The sequence below is a fragment of the Colias croceus genome, chromosome 14 (assembly GCF_905220415.1).
Source record: "Colias croceus chromosome 14, ilColCroc2.1".
In the NCBI taxonomy this organism is placed as follows: Eukaryota; Metazoa; Arthropoda; class Insecta; order Lepidoptera; family Pieridae; genus Colias; species Colias croceus.
The window spans coordinates 8,716,012-8,735,636 of record NC_059550.1 but is presented as its reverse complement, the minus strand read 5'-3'; the positions used below and the strand labels follow the sequence as shown (position 1 = coordinate 8,735,636).

Sequence of the window (19,625 nt, the reverse complement as noted above, 5' to 3'; positions counted from 1 at the left end):
TAAGTACAAACAGCAAAACAAAAAACAAAATGTGTCTAGGTAACTCATTACAAATAAAGCAAGTCCAAAAAAAAATTCGAAATTATATCAGCACATAAATAAATTCATCAAAAATTAAATAGGTTAGTAATTATAAAATAAATTGAGAAACAGATATTAAATCAGCAAAAAATCAAAATTAAATCGAAACAATGCAACACTATTATAAGTTGTTACAATCAACATAACAATAAAATGTAAGTTAGTAGTAAGTTATTATAGCTAAATACATATTACAAATTACAATCAATTAAAATAACAATTAAAAGGTAAAATTAAGATTCACGATAAGTATATTAAAATGTAAAAATCAAGAAATGGAAATTAATATTTTAATAATTAAAATTAAAAAGAGAAAAAAAAAAAACAAAATCAATAAGTCCAAAACCATTATCAATACTAGTTATATTAAAGTGAATAAGTTTATGTGAGTGTGCGTGTGTGCATGCGTGCGTGTTATGTGGGTGCGTGTGTGTGTGTGTGTGTGTGTGTGTTTGTGTTTGTGTAATGCATGTATTAATTAATCCATTTAAGGAATTTATAATAGATTTTCAGTGTCATTGTAGTCAAGACTAGATAACCAATTCAAAATTCTAGCCTTAATTTGGTAATTATTTAGAGCAGTAATATTATAAAACTTATTCATTTTATTGTACATTGAACGTAAAACAAATAACCCGTTTTTTATATATAGCTAAAGATAAAACCGCTTATATGGTCAACTAGTGGTACATCAACCCTACCTATGTATAAACATTTACATCTATACTAATATTTTAAAGCTGAAGAGTTTGTTTGTTTGAACGCGCTAAACTCACTCTCCGCGGGGCACAGCTACTTTTCAATATATTAGTCAGTCATACGTAACTTTCATCGACATTCCGACACAGCCTACGACTTGGTAATAGGACGAACCTTAAGTTCCATAAAGAATATAAAAATTCGTTTTGTTGGTATCGTTAGATAAAACGTTCGGCACGGAAGTGTGCGTTCACAAACGAACATGGACTAGGTATGTACCTAGAGCTATTCTTTCGTGATCTTTTAGTGTAAACAAAAAATCATATTCAGTGTTGTTCAGTATTAGAATATTGCATATATATTGAATTGAATATATTTGAAAAGACTATCTTTTCAAAAGCATTTAGAAAAACAAAAGAATACTCTACGCCTGTTTACACTAAAATAATTTGACATAAGTAGTGGAGTTAGAATGAGCATTCGCTCGTTTGATGTAAATGCACATTGCACCGTGTGATGACTCAAATCAAGCGATTTTTTCGAAGGAAGGTAAGCGAATGGTAAAGGAAAACACTTTTTTATAAAAACTCATTTATTAATTATAATTACAATAACATAAAAATATTTAAAAACATTGTTAAAACTAAGCCAAATTATTTGAAATTATACAATTCGTAAAATAATAATAAGTCAGTATTCATTAATCACTGAAGTTTCATTAATACAATATTCTTATTACATAAAGATATTACAATTTTTATAAATTTTAATAAAACAATTTTTCGTTACTATGTGATGATTCATATTTTTGTATAATAATATGGTGCTTATGGTGGGTTGGTTAATCGAAATATAATTCTTAAAGCTAAATAATTGTCATAGTTACATTACTTTTATATTTACTATAGTACTGGAATTGAAATCTTTTATTCCAAATGTATTTGGTAAAAGATAAAAAAAAATATATATCTAGAATGAAAATTATAATAAACTTCTGAAATATATCATTTTGTACTTCAAGGATTTCTTATTTTTTCAATTATAACAGTTACATTGATCTGAGTCCAGCCAATATCTTTTTGGAATAATATGATGGTAAATGCATGTGCCTAAGCTAAACTAAAATATTAAAAGATTCTAAAATATTAAAAGATTCATTTATACATTTTGGAGTTGAATTTAACACGAGAAAAACAAAAGTTGTAAATATTCATATAGTGAAGGAAACAGTTGTGAAATTTAATTGTATAAGTTATCATTGCACTTACTTACAAGTGTAGGCACTAAAAGTAAAAACTGTCTTGCGTCCCTTTAGTTCTTTATGGAATAACTATATGATTAGCCCTTGATTGAATGTTTTTAATTCCTCATATTATGACACGATCGATTCTAGAAACCCAAGATGGAGTATGGACCAGATATTTCACAACTGATTCCTTATTTTTTTAATCTGATTAAATTATTGATAATAATAAGGCTAAGATAATTTAACAGAGGGATAATTAAAATGTCTCCGCAAAAATTCCAAAACGCACTTAATCATTTTGTAAGACAAAAACAACACATTTACATAAAAAACAACATAATATATAACTAACATTTTTATATACAGGAAATTTTAACGTTAAGCCAATCTATATCTGTCGACTTCTAATTTCTGCAACATAACGCCACCTAGAATGAATTCTGTGGAAACAATAATGGCGCCCATTTCCAATAGATCCGGCCAGAGATGTTTATCGTTCCGGGATGATACCACAACCCAGTTGGTCCCGCCTTTCTTCCACTGACCTCCGGAACATTGGACTATTACTGGAATGTCGATAATTATGAATAAATATTTGTGTAATAAGATAAAAAATATTGCGAATAAAATTTTTCTGGGTTTTCTTCGATGTATATATATGTATGTAGCTTAGAACAAAAATATAATAATCCACCTATTTTAAAAGCGGTTAATAGCATTATTTTCTATAAATTTCTAATACTTATATTTATCTTAAAATAAATCGCGTTTTCAACTTTTAATTTATGAAATAAAATCTGGCAAAACGTACGAAAATATTGCACTTAAAACCTCCATAATATCAAAACGTACGAAAATCATTTAAAATCTCAAATTTCTAAAATATGCTATTATTATTCTTACATTTCATTTCCGCTTCAGGGGGCTGAGCACTAGGCGTCGAGGTTATGTTGTAGCCCTTTAAGAAATTCCTCTTGCTTACAAGAGTCCTTTGCAGGCTGAAGTGAAACCTTTCTTCCATTTCTTCATCGTGTAATAAGTATAGCCAGGGGTCTGAAATAACAATTGAAATAACAAATCTATAATATAAAAATGAATCGCAAAATGTGTTGGTAAGCGCATAACTCGAGAACGGCTGAACCGATTTCGATAATTCTTTTTTTATTATATTCCTTGAAGTTCGAGGATGGTTCTTATGTAGAGAAAACGTAAATATGTACCACGGGCGACGCCGGGGCGGACCGCTATTTTCTAATATTTCTTTTTTCATTATAAAGTGAAGTCCCTAGTGTGGTAAGGGGCAGATGCATTATGCATACATCACTGATCGATTTTCTTAGAGACAAGTAGGTGAGAAAGAGACTATTCTTTCTTCGTCTCCACCGGGAATCGAACCCAGGAATCCTCAATTCTACGCTCATGCGGTAAATACATCATACAAAAGCGCGCATCAAACTTTTTACCTAACCAATAAATAACTAATAAATAAAACAATATGACAGATATGTAAAAAGTAGATTTTTCATACTTGATATATTATTACAAGAAGGATTTTGAAAACAATTTCACCAATTGAAATTTGAAAGGCATATTATTAATCTATACTAATATTATAAAGAGGAAAGGTTTGTATGTATGTATGTATGGTTTTCACGTATAAACTACTGGACCAATGGCACACCTGAATTTGGCACAGATAATCTTTAGACCCTGAGAAAGAACATAGGCTACCTTTTATTGCGAAATATTTACCACGGGCGAAGCCGGGGCGGACCGCTAGTAAATAATAATGATGTCACTCTGATAGTCTGATAAGAAGACACCGGAAAGCTATTAAATGTATAATTATTATATGCAATGCTAAAATTATATTGTTGTGGTGATAATAATATTACAATTCAAAACAGCGTTATCATTTCAACGTTTCCGATTATACAATCGGAGAATAATCGTGTTAATATAGCGATGGACTGATTCCTAATAATAATAGAAGCCAGTATATAATATAAAAAATATTTTTTTTTGTAAATATGACCAATTAGGATTTATTGCTCATTTAATAACCAATTGATGAAATTTAGCACACATAATATAAAGGTTAACTTGGATTAACACAGAGGATAATTTTATCCCGAAAAACCCCAGGGAAATGGGAACTATGGGGATTTACTTTGAAAACGCAAGCGAAGCCGCGGGTGAAAGCTAGTTAAAAATATTTAAAAAAAGGATAAAAATACATACCAACAATAACTTTATTATCAACGCACGCTTGAACCCACTGCTGACCCACTATAGGTTTCCCGAGTCCCACTGCACACAGGAACTTAAATGTCCTCTTTATTTTCAACATTAGTACAACTGTACATTTCTTTACATCTGTTACTATTACTGCTCCTGAAATATGTAATAAAAAGTCGTTTTAAAAATTCAAAAAAATGTAAATAAAAAGCAGTTGAAAAAAGGAAATGTTTTTCTCAAGCAAAAATATTTATATCAACACAAAGACAAATAGTTTTGCTAATAGATCTCAAATAAATCTATAGCTACTAAAATTCAAATAATACATTTTAAGATTTTAGCCCCAATATAAATCTCAGAACGCTTACCTAACTCTTCCAACTTGGTTTTGACTTCCTCATTTGGAAAGGCTGTTAACAAAACATGTTGCGTTTTGAGTTTTCTCGCCGGTGTTGCCCTCAAACCGATTCCCAATGCAGTCGCAGGTCTTGGTGGTCTACCCCTTTTTCTAGGTGGGAACAAAAAGTCCTTTGACGCAGACCTTTTTAATCTAGGCGAAGCCACGTCTGACCCTGACGATATACTATAAACAGTGCTTTCTTCATGTTGATTAGAGCTGCTTGTATTCTTTGATTTGTCATTTTCTTCCTTATTTGATTTCGTACGTCTACTCCGCCTTACTTCTGTTTCCGGTGATGAATCTATTATTTCAACGACACGTTTATTTCGTGTACGTTTTGCTGGCAATGGTTCGATTTCTATAGCCGTTGATCTTTTGCTAACAGTTGTATTTGCCTTTCTACGGCTTCGCGTTTCACGGCTATCCTCAGTTATTGAATCTGAATTACTTTTATTAACACTGCTTTCATTTATTTGAGTATTACTAAGGTTCTTATTACTGCTGCGAGTTTTTCTCGAACCTTTATCATCTTTAATTATGTTTGCATCAATATTTTCTTGTTTCTTATTGTTGTCTATTTTAATATCATTGCTGGCCTCTTTCGAGGTTAGAGCTGGTGTTTCTTTGATTTGTATTTTCTGAGGTTCGGTTTTATTTCCAGACTTTGCTTCTTTGCTTGTTTTAGAAGTTTCACTATCTATGTTTTTAGATTTTTCGCTTTTAAGTCTGGCAAGGTTTTCATTAATTATATCTGTGTTTATACCATCTTCTTGGTCCATTATGATCTTTGATTTTAAAATAGATTTTGAAATATTGGACTGGTTGCCATTTAAAACTTTTTCTGTAGGTTTTCGCACGCGCGTTATTATCCTAGAAGGTAAATGTGATGTATCAAATTTTTTAGTTAAATCTATTTTAGCTTCTTTTGATATTCTTTTTTTCGATTTGAACACTAAAGGAGTATTTGGTTTCGTATCTTTGTCAGTATCTGAATCGCTCGAGGAGTCCGTAACCGTGGCTTTTGATTGTAATGTAACACTTGTTTTAATTTCTTGGCTATTGGGTAAATCAATTTCCATAAATTGTAATGGAGTAATTTTTCTAGGAGTAACTTCCATATCAGAACTATCACTGGGCATTCTCTTGAGTAACGGAATCGAAACCCCAACAACTTCTCTTATCTGCTGTCTCGACAGAGAAGAAACAAACTGTTCTATTTTATCCTCTCCCTCACTACTATCTAGTGAAATGTTCTGAACATTATCTTTCGTAAGTTGCCTCTCTGTTTCATGTTCAGAAATTTCTGTTTCCTTCTGGGTGCACAGGTCATCAAATAGTTCTTGAGTAGCCGCATAATAATTGGAATCATCATCATCTACTGTTGAACTTGAAGAAGTAAGTTTAATATCACTTTTTGGCGTCACCTTAATTGGAGATTGCACTTTTGAAATGCCTTTTTTCTTTTGCGCTTTTGGTGACATTACAGGAACTTTAAAATTTGTGAAATCTCTTACGCTTATTTGTTTTAAAATTTTATTTTCAGCTTTTGGTAATTCTGCTGGTATTACCTGTGTTGGCATATCTTCTAAATTTATGATCTCATTGGATTTGTCACAACCATTTTCTTCTGGAATAATCTGTGTTAGCATGTCTTCAAAATTACAATTTGTGGAATTTCCTTTATTTTCTGTATTTTTTGGAACATCTTCCTCTATAACTTGTGTGGCTAATTCTTCAAAGTTTAATTCCTTATTTGGAGCAATTTTTTCATCATCCAAATTATCCTCAAAATCTGTTAAATCTTCATCTTCCGCGGGTTTCGAACGCTCTTTAGGCACTTCAATTTCATCTTCACAATCTGTGACATCATCATCATTTTCCTTTGCTAATATTTTTTGAGTTGGTAAAATATCAATATCATCATTTTCCATTGGATTTTCTATACACTTTTTAGGTATTATTTGTGTAGGCAAGAAGTCAAAATCATCGATTTTTGTTGAATCTGGTAGAGGACTTTTAATCTTTAATATTTTTGCTTCTATTTTATTCTCTACTTTCTGTCTTTCTGAAACACAAGCCAGGAGGCTTGTGTTTCTACTTGAACTCGAATTATTAGACTTGTTAAATATTGGACTTGGTGGTAATATAGCTTGAGATTCAAAGTTATCATCAAGAGTCTGACTATCTATTTCATCAAATAGTATTATATCATCTGAACTATGTGATTTGTCTTTCACATCAACTTTATTGATAACCTGAATAGTCGTGGGTGTTTTAAATTCTAATTGTTGTGTTTCAGCATTGAATATACTAACATCATTTTCTTTATCATTAATTACAGACTCTATGTGATTTTCATTGTTTTTATCTTCACAATCTTTAACAGGTACTTGTGTTTCCATACTATAAATATTAGGTGAACTCGGTTTTTCAGCTTCAACATCAGGTATTTGTGTAGCAGCATCGAAAAGAGATTCATTATTACTAATATTACAAAGCTGATTAGGAATTTGTGTATCCTGTTCATGAATATTATTTAAATCACTTGTATCACTTGATTTCACAGAAATCCATGATTCATTGATGCTACTCGAATTATTATGTAAGTTAAACGAGTCGGATTTTTTGGATGAATTGCAATACGCATTATCAATCTTCTTCTGTCCAACAGGTTGTATTGAAATAGTCTTTCCTGATGTTTTGATGTAATTAGTATTAGGACTTTTAAATGCATTTTTCTGCTTTGGTTGTGATGGAGCTATAAATGAGTCATCCTGTAAAATTATAAACCTTGTAATATGTCAGATCATTTTAGTATAATCTATATAATCAAAATTAAAAATGAATCGCCAAATGTGTTATTAGGCGTAAAACATGAGAATAGCTTGGTCAAATTGATTTTTTTAAAACATTCTGTTAAGGCACAAGTAAGAAGAAAAAAACACAATTAATAAGGTTCGCTTGAGTTGCTAGTGTGAAATAAATTAAAACCTTTTTTTAAACTTAATTTTTAGCTACACAAATATTTTATACATAAAATAACTCGATTTTTTAAGGTCTTACCTTATCGCTGGCATCAGGAGACTCAGGCACAGTTGTAACTTGATGTATCCTGGACACAAATCTGTTCGCTACAGGTGTGTCAGGGATGTCGAGTGCTTGTGTCATCGGCAGGTCTGTTTCTTCTTCAAGCAATCTGAAGATACCAAACACTTGACCAAACTGTATAGTGTCGCCGTTTTTTAGAGGATGAGGTATGTATGGCTTAAGGGTTTTCTGAAATAATTTAAAAGGTTTAATTGGATATTTATGTATGTCTTATATAATTCTTAGTGTATTTAAAACAAGTTCCAATAAGTGGATAACAGTTAGATTGTACACAAAAAATACTCAGTTATATGTAGAAGCATATTATGCATTCATATTCATATAATAATTTTTTAAATTTCGTAGTGTGTAATGGAAATCAATCAAAAATTCTAAATATTGATATAACATATTTTGTAAATACATAATTTGATTACATGTGCCATGTGATAGCCCCTAGGTCAATGATAGTTATTATTAAAATTTAAAATGTAATTTTCCTTGTAAAATTCCATATGCAAATAATATATAAAATACCAAATATAATTTCATTAGATGCTTCATTTGCCATTTAAGTGCCATATTGAAAAAACAAAAGATTTTGAATCTCAGTAAATTGCATGTAACATAATTGAGAAGTTGAGAAGTGAGAATAGAATACTTTCACATAATATATGTTTTTCAATATGAGGCACGCAAATACATCACAGAATTTTAAATACAGTCAAAATCTGTTGTAACGACATCGAAGGGACTACTCATATTGAGTCGTAAAAACCGATAGTTGTAACAACTGGATTTGAATTTTGATACACCATATTCTTTTGCCAGGTTTTTGTTTGGAATTCCCTTCTCTAGCTTTGAAATAATACGCGATTTTTCTTCTATATTGATTTGTTGTCTTTTTTGCGACATGTTACAATTTTCACAGTTAACTCAACAATATGTTTTGGTGCGCCTTGTGTAACGATAAGTAACAAACTGACTTAAGAGATATGACGAAGCGGGCCTTGAGGCTACGGCCAAGCTACGGCATGCATGTGCTTTGTTTCTAAAAATGACAAAAGACCCTAAACTTTGATTACTTTTAAAATAATAGCCATTGACTATTAAACCGTGCCAGATGTGGATACAGTTACCTATTCAATAATTGTTTACAATACAGCTGAGCCGGTCGTTCTACAGATATATTTCTCCGAAAATATTAACCAAATGTGGTCGCTTAATGCAGTATGTCGTATTAAACAATGTCGTAAAAACCAATGTTTTCGCTAAGGCGGTCATATAACATTCAGCCAGGACCTTTGATTTTGGTCAATTTAACCGGTATGTTGTTCTAAATGATGTCGCCATAAACGGTTTTGACTGTATTTTACAAAAAAAATTGCACCTAAAACACAACATAAAAATAAAGAAAATTAGTACTCTTACATCTTGTAGTTTTGTTTTATTTGCAGAGTCCAGGTCCATGAGCATGTATTCATTGTTACTTAAAACATTCAACACTGCATGTTGACGTGAAATGGACTGAAAATAAAATAGAATATGTTATGCAAATGCTATTTTCCATGCAAGTATTGTACGTTTTTTGAAACACATTGAAAACAACTGGTAATTACTTACGTTCAGATTTAAAACTATATTACATGTTTGTGGATCTCTGCCGATTTTGTTTGGTCCTTTTTTCACGGGGTATTTTGTTCCACATATCCCTATGAATCCAATCTACAAAAAAGTTCATTAAATTAATACTTAATGCAGTTTATTTACCTAAAATTTTTAAGAATAAGTTTTACCTGCTCTGGACATAGTCTTTCTGATTGATTTGAAAATAATTCTTGTGTGCATTCTAATCTCTGAGTTAGCTCCATTGTTCCAAATAAATTTGGAAGCAGTTTCCTGCTAAATTTAAATAAACATATCGAGCTTCAAGGTTTCGGCGAAATTTTATTAATGGACATAGACTATGACATTTAATATCAATTTGACATTAAGTTTGTTGTGAAGCAAGTGCAAAGAGTACCTAGGTAGGTATAAGTTTATTATGGCAAGCCAGGGCAAGCAAAATGCAAATTGTGTGAAGTTATGGCATAGACTAAAGAAGTAATGAAGACAACGTGAACGTGAGAAACCATAAAGAAACGATCTCGCTCACAGCGTCGCTTTATCATTCCCTCTCGCTTAGTTTGTGACGATGCGGCGATATAGTAAAAGTTTCATTCTAAAAAAAGATGTAGGTATTAAATAATTATAGATTTGTTTCCATTCAATTAAAGCCCATTAGGCCGTATTCAGAAAGAAAGCTTGAAAATTGTGTTACTTCAACTGTGTGGAGTCAAATAAATTATCTTTATCTTTTATCTTTTTAAAATTATAAGCGCTTACCGGCTCTTGTCAGCGCTGGTTCGTTCTACACATAGGAAGCAGTTTGAAGCAGACCAAGACAAATTTTATATGGCAGCGCCCAGCGCTGGCCAGCGCGTGTTGAAGCATATCGGAACTTGTCAGCGCCGTTCAGCACTCATCGTGCGTGTTCATATATTTTCCTGCGCGGTTTACCAGCGCTGACAAGCGCCGATAAGCGCTTATAAGTTTCCAGCTTTCTTTCTGCATACTTACTTATTTAATACTACAGAACTTAGATCATTTAATGATCTAAGCTAAGGATCTAAGCTACAGAATGAAACATTTTAACCACATTTTAAGCCTAAGCGCGCACCACGACTTTATGCAGCGTGATTATTTTATCGCAGAAATACAACGTATGAGTTACTATGACAATGCGCGCACATGCGATTAAATAATCACAGCGATTTTAAAATTGTGATTTGTCACATTTTGCTGCGACTGCTCGCGACGCGATTGTCGCCAAAATGAAATGCAGAATATGAAATTCTATGGTTCCGCGCGCACTGCGATAATAAAATCACACAATCGGGCCCGGCCGGCACTTCACTTGTGTTGCGTCTGTCCAACAGTAAACATCGTAGTGGTATAGGTAGGTACTGTTTGGTAAACATAAATTCAGTAATCTGTCAAAGGTTTGAATTTATTTATTTATTTAACACTTTATTGTACAAGAAACAAAATATACCTACCTACATAAAGGTTACAATAATAAAAAAAATAAAAAAAGCACAAAGGGCGGCCTTTTGGCGGAATTTTCATTCTATAATAGCCAAAAAATTTTTTGGGATACATCCGAAGTTCATTGTATTTCTGACTAGCTTTCCACCCGCGGCATCGCCCGCGCAGTCAAAGAAAAACCCGCATAGTTGCCGTTCCCGTGGGATTTCCGGGATAAAACCGATCCTATGGCCTTTCTCGGGTATCAAAATATCTCTATACCATATTTACAGACAGACAGAGTTACTTTCGCATTTATACCTAATATTAGTATGGATAAAAGAAACCTTTGACATTTCTATCTGCTGTAAAAGGATGAGTCCAATATTGACGAATTTTCTTTTTTTTTTGCTATCCTCTAAAGTAGTAAATAAAGACAAGCAACTTGTACGAAATCCATGATGAAAGTGAGTAAAAATCACTATTAAATTATCGTTGTGCGCGCACCGTACTCTCTGCGATTTTCTACAGCGCGATTTTGAAATCGTGTCGCAAAAATTAAAATCGTGGTGCGCGCTTAGCCTCACTAAGTCTCTGGAAAATTGATATGCTATGAGCTATGATATTAATTGGTATATTGACATTTGACATTTGACAACAGACAAAAGTCAAAACCGATGAAAACGACGCCTTGTCGCAATCGAAAACTGTGGATGAATTTATTTGGATACCAACAAATTCTATGATATTTAAGTAAAACGGAAGTTAAGAAATGCTTTGTTTTAATAACTAGTTTTGTTTTTAAGCGTATAAATACTTATAATTATAATACTCTTATCGCCTAATTTTGTATGATTACTTCAGTATTTTTCTTGGGTTTTTCTATCCTTTGGGCTTTGATAGAAATTTAAGTGCGATTTATTACCGGTTGTACCTTACGATTTACGTGTACCTTCTTCGAAATCGTGGTTTGCCGTTGTGTTTAAAATGTCCAAGGAGGAGTCAAAAAAGGGATCTTCCGAAGGGGAGGACATTCCAAGTGATTTTTTCGATGATTTTAATAAAGAAGATTTCATGGATGGTCTTAGTGTGATCGATAGTTGGAACAACGAGGAAAAACGACGGTCTAGAGGACGCATCGACGAGGAAGCAGTCAACAGCGTCAGTGATTTGCGCGAACTGATCGTAAATGAAGAAAGAAATTCAAGGCGTGGATCCAGAGATAGTCCGTATGAAAATAAACATTTAGATGATTATATCAAACCAGGAAGCCGTCGAGATCCAAGCAAAACTCAAGAAGCTATACGGAGAGATAAAGAAGTTAAGGTGAAGGAATTTCTTGCCAAACATCTAGAATCTTCAGATGACTTGCGTCCCCCTGGTACTGAATTGGATGACTATTTCGATGAATCAATAAGTGAGAAGAAGAAATTAGAAGAAAAATTTGAAATGAAGAATCGAATAAAAGAAAGACATGATTCAAATGAAGATTTCCATAGGGACATTAGGGAACAGCATGATTTTGATGAAGATAAGCATCGCAGTATGAAGGGAAGACATGAATTTGATGATGATAGACATCGCGGTTTTAGGGAACGACACGATTTCAATGAAAGCAAGAATAGATTTTCTTATAGGGCCCAAGGAGATTATCCATATAAACGTCGGCGAGAATCTCCTCGATTTCGTCATGAACCACCATTTAGGACAACTTTTGATTCGTCTCAATTCAGACGATCACCGTTTAGATACCGTCGTATATCTCCTTCAAAACGTCATTATGACACACGATTCAGAGGCCAAGAACCATTACCACACAATCCACGTCACCGTAGTCCAAGACGTCCTGCGCATGCACCTCAATGGAGTCCACGTCACAGCCCACAGCGAATGAGAAGAAATCGGAGTCCAGAACCTCGTCGGGAGCGCCGATCGCGTTCGCGTTCGCCTTACAAGAGAACATACACTTCAACAAGATCGCGAACACGATCTCGCTCCACATCGAAAAGTCGTGTCCAAAAGGATGATTTTCTTTACCCTGATAAATACAGCAAACCATCAACCGATTTGCCTTTGCCAGTGGAACCACAGTATGTGCCACCTGTGAGTAATGAGTATGGAGGCCCTTCATACCAATATCCACAGGTGCCAGCATATACAGGGTACAATGAGCAATATTATCCCCCACAACCCAACCCCCAACTTTTGCCTCAACCGATTCCAAATCAAAATATCATGGCACCTCTTAATACACCAATGGCACCGACAATGAATCCTGCAATGGTACCTGCGCCCTGTATGGTGCCTGCACCTTCACAACCCACACCATCAATACCTATAAACCCAATAGCTTCACAAATTCTCGAAACAACGCCAGCATCGCCTTACGACGCATTAGCAAAAGTAACTAATTTATTTTGTTGTCTCTACATTGAATTAAAAATTGTAACCAAAAAGTATATACCAAATTTAAATTTCAGTTGGTCGCTGATGGAAAACTTTCTCATGAAGATTATTTGAAGCTGGCACCTAATAAGGGTAACAAAAGTTCAATTTTTGTTTAGTGTTTAAATTTATTTTTTTAAGTATTACAATTTCTTCTTTCGATTATATTGTAATGATTTTGATTTGTTTTATGTAAATGATTTTATATTGCAGGTGTTACTCAAAACATGGACCCAAAGGCTAGGGTTTCTGGTGGGTAGTTTTGTTTTACAATTCTTAAGATTTATTTTTGTACTATATTAGTATTCCCATGATGTAAAACAGTATTGTACAATTAGTGTGGAAATTAAACATATTATAACTTTGTACTTCCAGTGCTGAATCGCTGTAATGTAGCTTTGTCCCATCTTGGTAACTTGACATTACCCAACCGTTTATTGATACACAACTTGTACATTGGTCAAGAGCAGAAATCCATCGCACCAATGTTCGGCTCCCCCTTGAAGAGGCAATCGGCAATGGAGTTCTATTTTTCGAAGACAGAAAAATCGATCGTCGCTCAGCGAAACAAGCAGATCATCGAGTCTATCATTTGTGCGCTGTCGTTGGATAAAGTGGTGTCGAGACCCAAGAAGAAGGTGCAGAAGGATGTTAAAGAAGCTTCAGTGCAAACTTTTAAACCGGTGTGTGAAGTGTGTGAAATTCGGGAGACTGTTAAGTTCTGTGATGCAAGTACCTCTACCGATCCAGAATACTTCCGTTCGTCGGTACATACCCAGGTGATTGAGGAAGATCTGTACAGCTCTAAATCGGTGTTCAACCCCAGTGGCAGTGGCAGCAGCAGTGCACCGATTTCTATAGCTCATCTTACGCCGGCTCAACTCGTGTCTCAGCTAGCGGCGAGGGCCAAGACTCTGAAGCAGCCTGAACCACCGTACCCAAACCAGAGAGGTAATAGACCTAATTTTGATTATGATTACAACCGAAGAGGTAATCAATATCATAATCAAAATCCTAATTATAATAATTACAGATACTAAATAAAAGAAAGTTACAAAATGTATTTTTGGTTGAATAAATTAAGTAATCATATTCTATTATTCTCTTTAGTTAATACTTTAATTATTTTGGGCATATTTTACTATGAATGTTTGAATTATTAATTGAGGCATTTACGATGCACTTTTTTTTGTATAACTGATAGAACCTACATCTATCAGGTCTATCTAGGAAGCATCAGCAAGTGTGCTAACATTCACATGCAAATGCAAATGTTCAATAAATTTTCTTTGTTTATTTTTAAATAAACATTGAAAAATGTGATTGTCAACACACGCATAGGTGCACTTAGATAAATAATTCTGTAAATAAAATGTGAAAAGTTCTTTTATCAAAAACCTGTTTTAAACTTAGGATATTTTACTAAATGCCCTTTTTAATGTAATAACTAGATTATTAATTTTTGTTTTTTATTATATAGTGCATTTTATAATTTCTATTATTATTTGTTTATCACTGGACGGTGTTAAATACCATGTTATTGTAAAAGTTTGTAGAATGAGGTCTGATGTTTATGTTATGTGCAAATATAAGATCTCTTGGGAGTGTGTTTTATTCTTAAAAAGCGAACTACCTTTAACTATCATGCTTGAACAATCTGAAGGAGCAATAAACTTCAAAATAAAAACCAAGAAGCTACAATGGCGACCTTCATCGTTATTCCACAAGAAGAAATTTTCAAAAGGATCAACATAAAGAAATTTGCAAGCTGAAGAACTTTGCGGTTTAACAAATGGCACACACAGCAGGACCCTAACTTCTGCAGATGCGAATTTTTTAATCAATTCCACTTAACATTTTGTTCTGTAATTTTCATATTATTAGATTTACATACCTACATTAAGTCTTAATAAAATGGTGTAAGTCAACAATAAATCTATATAAAACTTGCTGGAAATTACTGGGGAAATGTAGTAGAAAGTATACAATAAATGTTATTTATGAAACTATATGAGGTCTTCTTTATTTCCCAGTTTATGTAAAACGTAGCAAACGTTTTAGGCTGAATTAAGTCTCACACTGACTACCGGCGCTGACAGCTCTGTTAATAATTCTTAAGCTATTGCATAGCTTCTATCGCGGGCCTTAAGCGCGGGGACCGAATCGAGAAATTCCGTAACGATAAAACCTCACGCTCCCTACTCCGACGGGATCGGAGGTGTGGCTTGAAGGCATGCTATGCAATAGCTTTTCCGCGGCACTCGGGGTTTACCACACGTCTTTTTTTTTAATGCTTCCTAGATGATCATATTATATCTCGGTCATCAGCATCAGCGCTGACGCGGACGGTACGCGTACAGTCAGCGTGAGACTAAATACAGTCTTACATTCAGAAATGTATATTTACTCAATATTTATGTAAGTACTTAATTATGAATATAGCTTTACAATAGTTTTCCTACTCTTCGTTTCGCACAAGATATTTTCTTATGGTATATGGATTAATAAAAATTGGAGGACACTTGGTAGAGTAAAATCGTAACATGCAATCAAATTGTACTTGACTAGTTAACATATAAGTTATGAAAGAATTTAGTTACTACTTGGAAAAGGTGGTGGATAAGTGATTATCAGAAAACTTGCCTTTTTCTGTTTAATGGATCATTACTAATGCTCATAATAAATCAAATTATACTTAGATACGATAACAAAATTGCATTTATTATGTTTGTCAATAATTAACAAAATTAAATTTATATTAATAATTAACAAGTTAAATAATTATACACTCATTATTAGATTATAAAAAGAATGTTTACATTAATAATATGGGTTAGTTTATCACAGATAATATATTTTAACCATCCAAGAAATCATCAAGCCACTTTTCAAGGTCTTCAGGAGATTCTATTACAGGATTTTTAGCTGGTTCAACTGGTGCTGGAATAAAAAAAAATGTTAACTGGTGACTAAATAGCCTTATCAGTATGCAAGTTTTTTTTTTTCATGTAGTTTAAGGTATGTATATAGTTTCTATGCGGAGAACGTAAAGTATCCACTATTTTACAGTAACGTAAATATAGTGGTAAAAATGTGTCATGTATGCATTGAGATAATATTACTACGTATGGAGGAGACACCACAAACAAGATCTGTGCGCCATTTTTATACTCTAAGTTTTTAAAATTATTATCTAGTTAGGTACTTACCGATGAAAGTTATTCCTTTGCACTTTTCCGTATTATTTGTGCAATATCGTAACACACACGAAGGCATATTTGATGCGTTTCACTTTAAAACAAAAAATGAGCGTGCAGTTACGCCATATGGCGTATGTTGAGCGGAACATAAGTGATGTAGGCGGTGCCGTCTCCATATATATTCTCAATGCATGCATGTAGTTTATTATAGGTAAGTGCATATTCTGATAAATTAACATTACCTGTGGAACAAAAAAGCTTACCTTTTGTATTAACTACTTTAGCTGCAAGAGGAATTGTATCTACTTTATTTGGTTTCTCTGCTGGTATTTCCTTGATAGGAGGATCTTTATTAGCTGTGTCATATAGAATCTCATCAACGTCATCTTCAAATTTATTAGCTTCTAATACTTTAACATTTTCATTAACATTATTTTTAACACATTTGTCATCTACAGGTTTAATTATTTTGTTGTCACTAGTTGTAATACTCAATGTACTTTCAAGATTTTGAGGCATTTCTGCTGGAACTTCAGGACCTGCAATTTCAGGTTTTCTTTCATTTTTTTCAACTTTATCTAAATTTATATCATTTTGTTCTAATTTAGGTAATATATCAGATTTTATTTCAGTTTCCTCCGACTCTAGGATATCATTAGGTTTATTAATATTAAAATCAATTTCCTTTTCAGTAGAAATTACTTCTTTTTCATTACTATCATCAGATTTAGTTAAACTATTTAGAATTCTCTCTTGAGCTTCTAATTCAGGAGTGGTGAATTTCTTATCTTTATAATACTTTTGTTTAAACTTTGTTGCTCTATGGTTCATATTCTGTATGTCTATTTCACTGAAAATCAATTGATCAATACCATTTCGTTCAAAAAATGGTATTGTCGACAATGCTGTATTTAAGTTTTTCATATTGATATCAAAATATTTATCATACAATGAAGGTCCAGTATTTGTATCCCAAGATTTTTCATGTTTGAATTGGAAATGTCCACCGACTGAGAGTGGCGCTGTTGCGAGCGTCTGAAAGTTGTATCAAAAACAAAAGGTTATAAAGGTTAATATTAAGAAAAATAGAAGGTACTTTTTAGTATTCCACATGGAAACATGATAACATTGTGTAAAATGTCCGAAATAATTATTTATTTATTAAAGTTTTATTAAATAAATAGTTTACCTCATAATCAGCTCCTAGATTCTCTTGTTCATCAATTTCTTCATAACTATCTATTGGCATCTCATATTTGGACCAATTACTTAGAATCTCCTTCTTTTTATACTTTGAATTTGCTTCTTCTGTTATTTTTATTATTTCGTCCGTTTCACGCTTCAAGTTTTTATAGAATTCTGGTGGTGGCGGCTCGTATACTGGTTTTTCTGACTTTTCTTTTGCTGAAACATTATTTTTAATCTTTAATACAATATTTAAATCTCGTGTCATAATGTTTGTCCTCAATGTACACCTATACCACTTAACCGATTATAATAAAATTCGCACAACATGTGCAGTTCGATTCAACTTGAGAGAGAGAGTTTAAATACACTAAATCTCAAATCGTTTTATCTCTAAATCGAAATTCGACACTTGTACAATAATATCATTAGCCACATTTTGACGTGTTATTCCCGGAGTGTTTATAACCTATGTACACCAAAAAATCTAAATAACAAGACACTATTTAAAAACCAAAATTTTTATCAAGTGTATTTTCGTTTAAGGTTCATAATAACACTTTTTAACATTTTGGTATTAATAACACAAAGGCGTTATCGAATGTGTAAAATGAACAGATTTAGTCGTAATTTGTCTAGGCCCTAGTTGCTCAGGGATAGGTTTTTATCCTACAGCGACTAAGTAATTAATCAATTGAAGGAGATAATATGAATCAATGGGATTCATACACAGTGTATAATTTTATAATGCTTTAAACTAGTTTAGATTTTACCATCAATAACTGGATGCAATCTATCAGGCTCTTTTTCTGGTATCTTTTCAACTGGGGCATTCTGCTGCTGCCGCCCTCTTCGCCTTCGCTGCTCTTTAGGGTCAGGTTTTCCTTTATGCCTGAAACAGATTGTTATTTGTGAGTACCTACCTATGAAGTCAATAACAATGTATCAAAGTTCTAAATAATACATACTGCTTTTTTGCATCCTCTGGCATATTGCACGTAAAAATGCTTAATTATTTGTTCTGTTTTTATTTTATTAATTACCAATAAAGGGTCACAATGAAAATTTAGGTTTATTGCTCTGAGACTGAGCACGGCTTCAGGCTTTATTGGGCTTTATGAAAATGACACTTGACAACTGTCAGTTGTCACTTCAATTTGACAGTTAACAAATATCGACGGGCCGGCTACTTAGACATTGAGTCTCTTCTTGGCTAAAATTCCAATAAAGCGAGTTAGATTATAATTTAAGGGTATTTAATATTTATAATTATGGTATTTGAGGCTTAATTTAGATTGAAACACAAGGATGATGCAATCACTTTTATTCACCGGCAACAAACTGACACACGATCGGTGACATTATTTGTGTCTACCCTCACTAATATGACTAATATACTACAATCCCTCCACCTTTAGTTACAACTTAATGACTAGGTATTACAAAAATTTACGTTTTTTACGTATACGCAAAGGATATCTACGAGGTGTCAACTGATCGTCACTCCGAGGGTCTATAGGGGCGGAAGGAGAACTCACGCCAGTAGCGACAGAACTTCCTTCAGAATCTGAGCCAACTGGTACCGATTCACTCCTCTCCTCCTCTACCTGCTCTTGTTGAGGAGCTGGCGATGACAAGACGTTTGAGTCATGAGGAACCCCCTGCAATTGCGGTGAATCTTGTTCCGTATCCACAGGAACTGAAGATTCAGTCACCCCATTAGTAGTGTAGTCCCCGAAGCAACTCACATCATCAGACACATGTTCATTGTATTTTTTAGAACCCTTATAAATCAAAATTTGATCTACCTATATGTTTGCGAACGTAGACATTTTGTTCTGGTACATAAACCAAATACATCCTTGAGCCAATGTTTTTTTTAATTATACCAAATTTATATGTATATTTGGTTCCATTTTTATAATAGTGTTTAAACAAAACTTCATCTCCGGTTTTAAATATAATTTTACGATGACCC

The 19,625-nt window shown here is 33.2% G+C and overlaps 3 protein-coding genes across 3 annotated transcripts; 1 reads left to right on the top strand and 2 right to left on the bottom strand.

Annotated features, from left to right (window-relative positions):
* Positions 1–1,922: 1,922 nt before the first annotated feature.
* Positions 1,923–9,765, bottom strand: LOC123697502. Its single transcript, XM_045644041.1, has 8 exons — positions 9,548–9,765; positions 9,375–9,476; positions 9,183–9,278; positions 7,728–7,940; positions 4,633–7,438; positions 4,268–4,420; positions 2,930–3,079; positions 1,923–2,592 (listed from the first exon to the last, which is right to left on the bottom strand). The coding sequence occupies exons 1-8, from the start codon at positions 9,620–9,622 to the stop codon at positions 2,405–2,407; spliced, it is 3,783 nt and encodes a 1,260-aa protein (XP_045499997.1). The 5' UTR covers positions 9,623–9,765; the 3' UTR covers positions 1,923–2,404.
* A 1,727-nt stretch (positions 9,766–11,492) lies between these two features.
* On the top strand, positions 11,493–15,273 carry LOC123697500 (serine/arginine repetitive matrix protein 2-like). The gene is made up of 4 exons (XM_045644039.1): positions 11,493–13,220; positions 13,298–13,355; positions 13,476–13,514; positions 13,638–15,273. Exons 1-4 carry the CDS (start codon positions 11,805–11,807, stop codon positions 14,300–14,302), a joined length of 2,178 nt encoding a protein of 725 aa, XP_045499995.1. The 5' UTR covers positions 11,493–11,804; the 3' UTR covers positions 14,303–15,273.
* Positions 15,257–18,751, bottom strand: LOC123697501. The gene is made up of 5 exons (XM_045644040.1): positions 18,616–18,751; positions 18,421–18,539; positions 17,652–17,866; positions 16,726–17,497; positions 15,257–16,202 (listed from the first exon to the last, which is right to left on the bottom strand). Exons 1-5 carry the CDS (start codon positions 18,636–18,638, stop codon positions 16,120–16,122), a joined length of 1,212 nt encoding a protein of 403 aa, XP_045499996.1. The 5' UTR covers positions 18,639–18,751; the 3' UTR covers positions 15,257–16,119.
* Between the last annotated feature and the right edge of the window lie 874 nt (positions 18,752–19,625).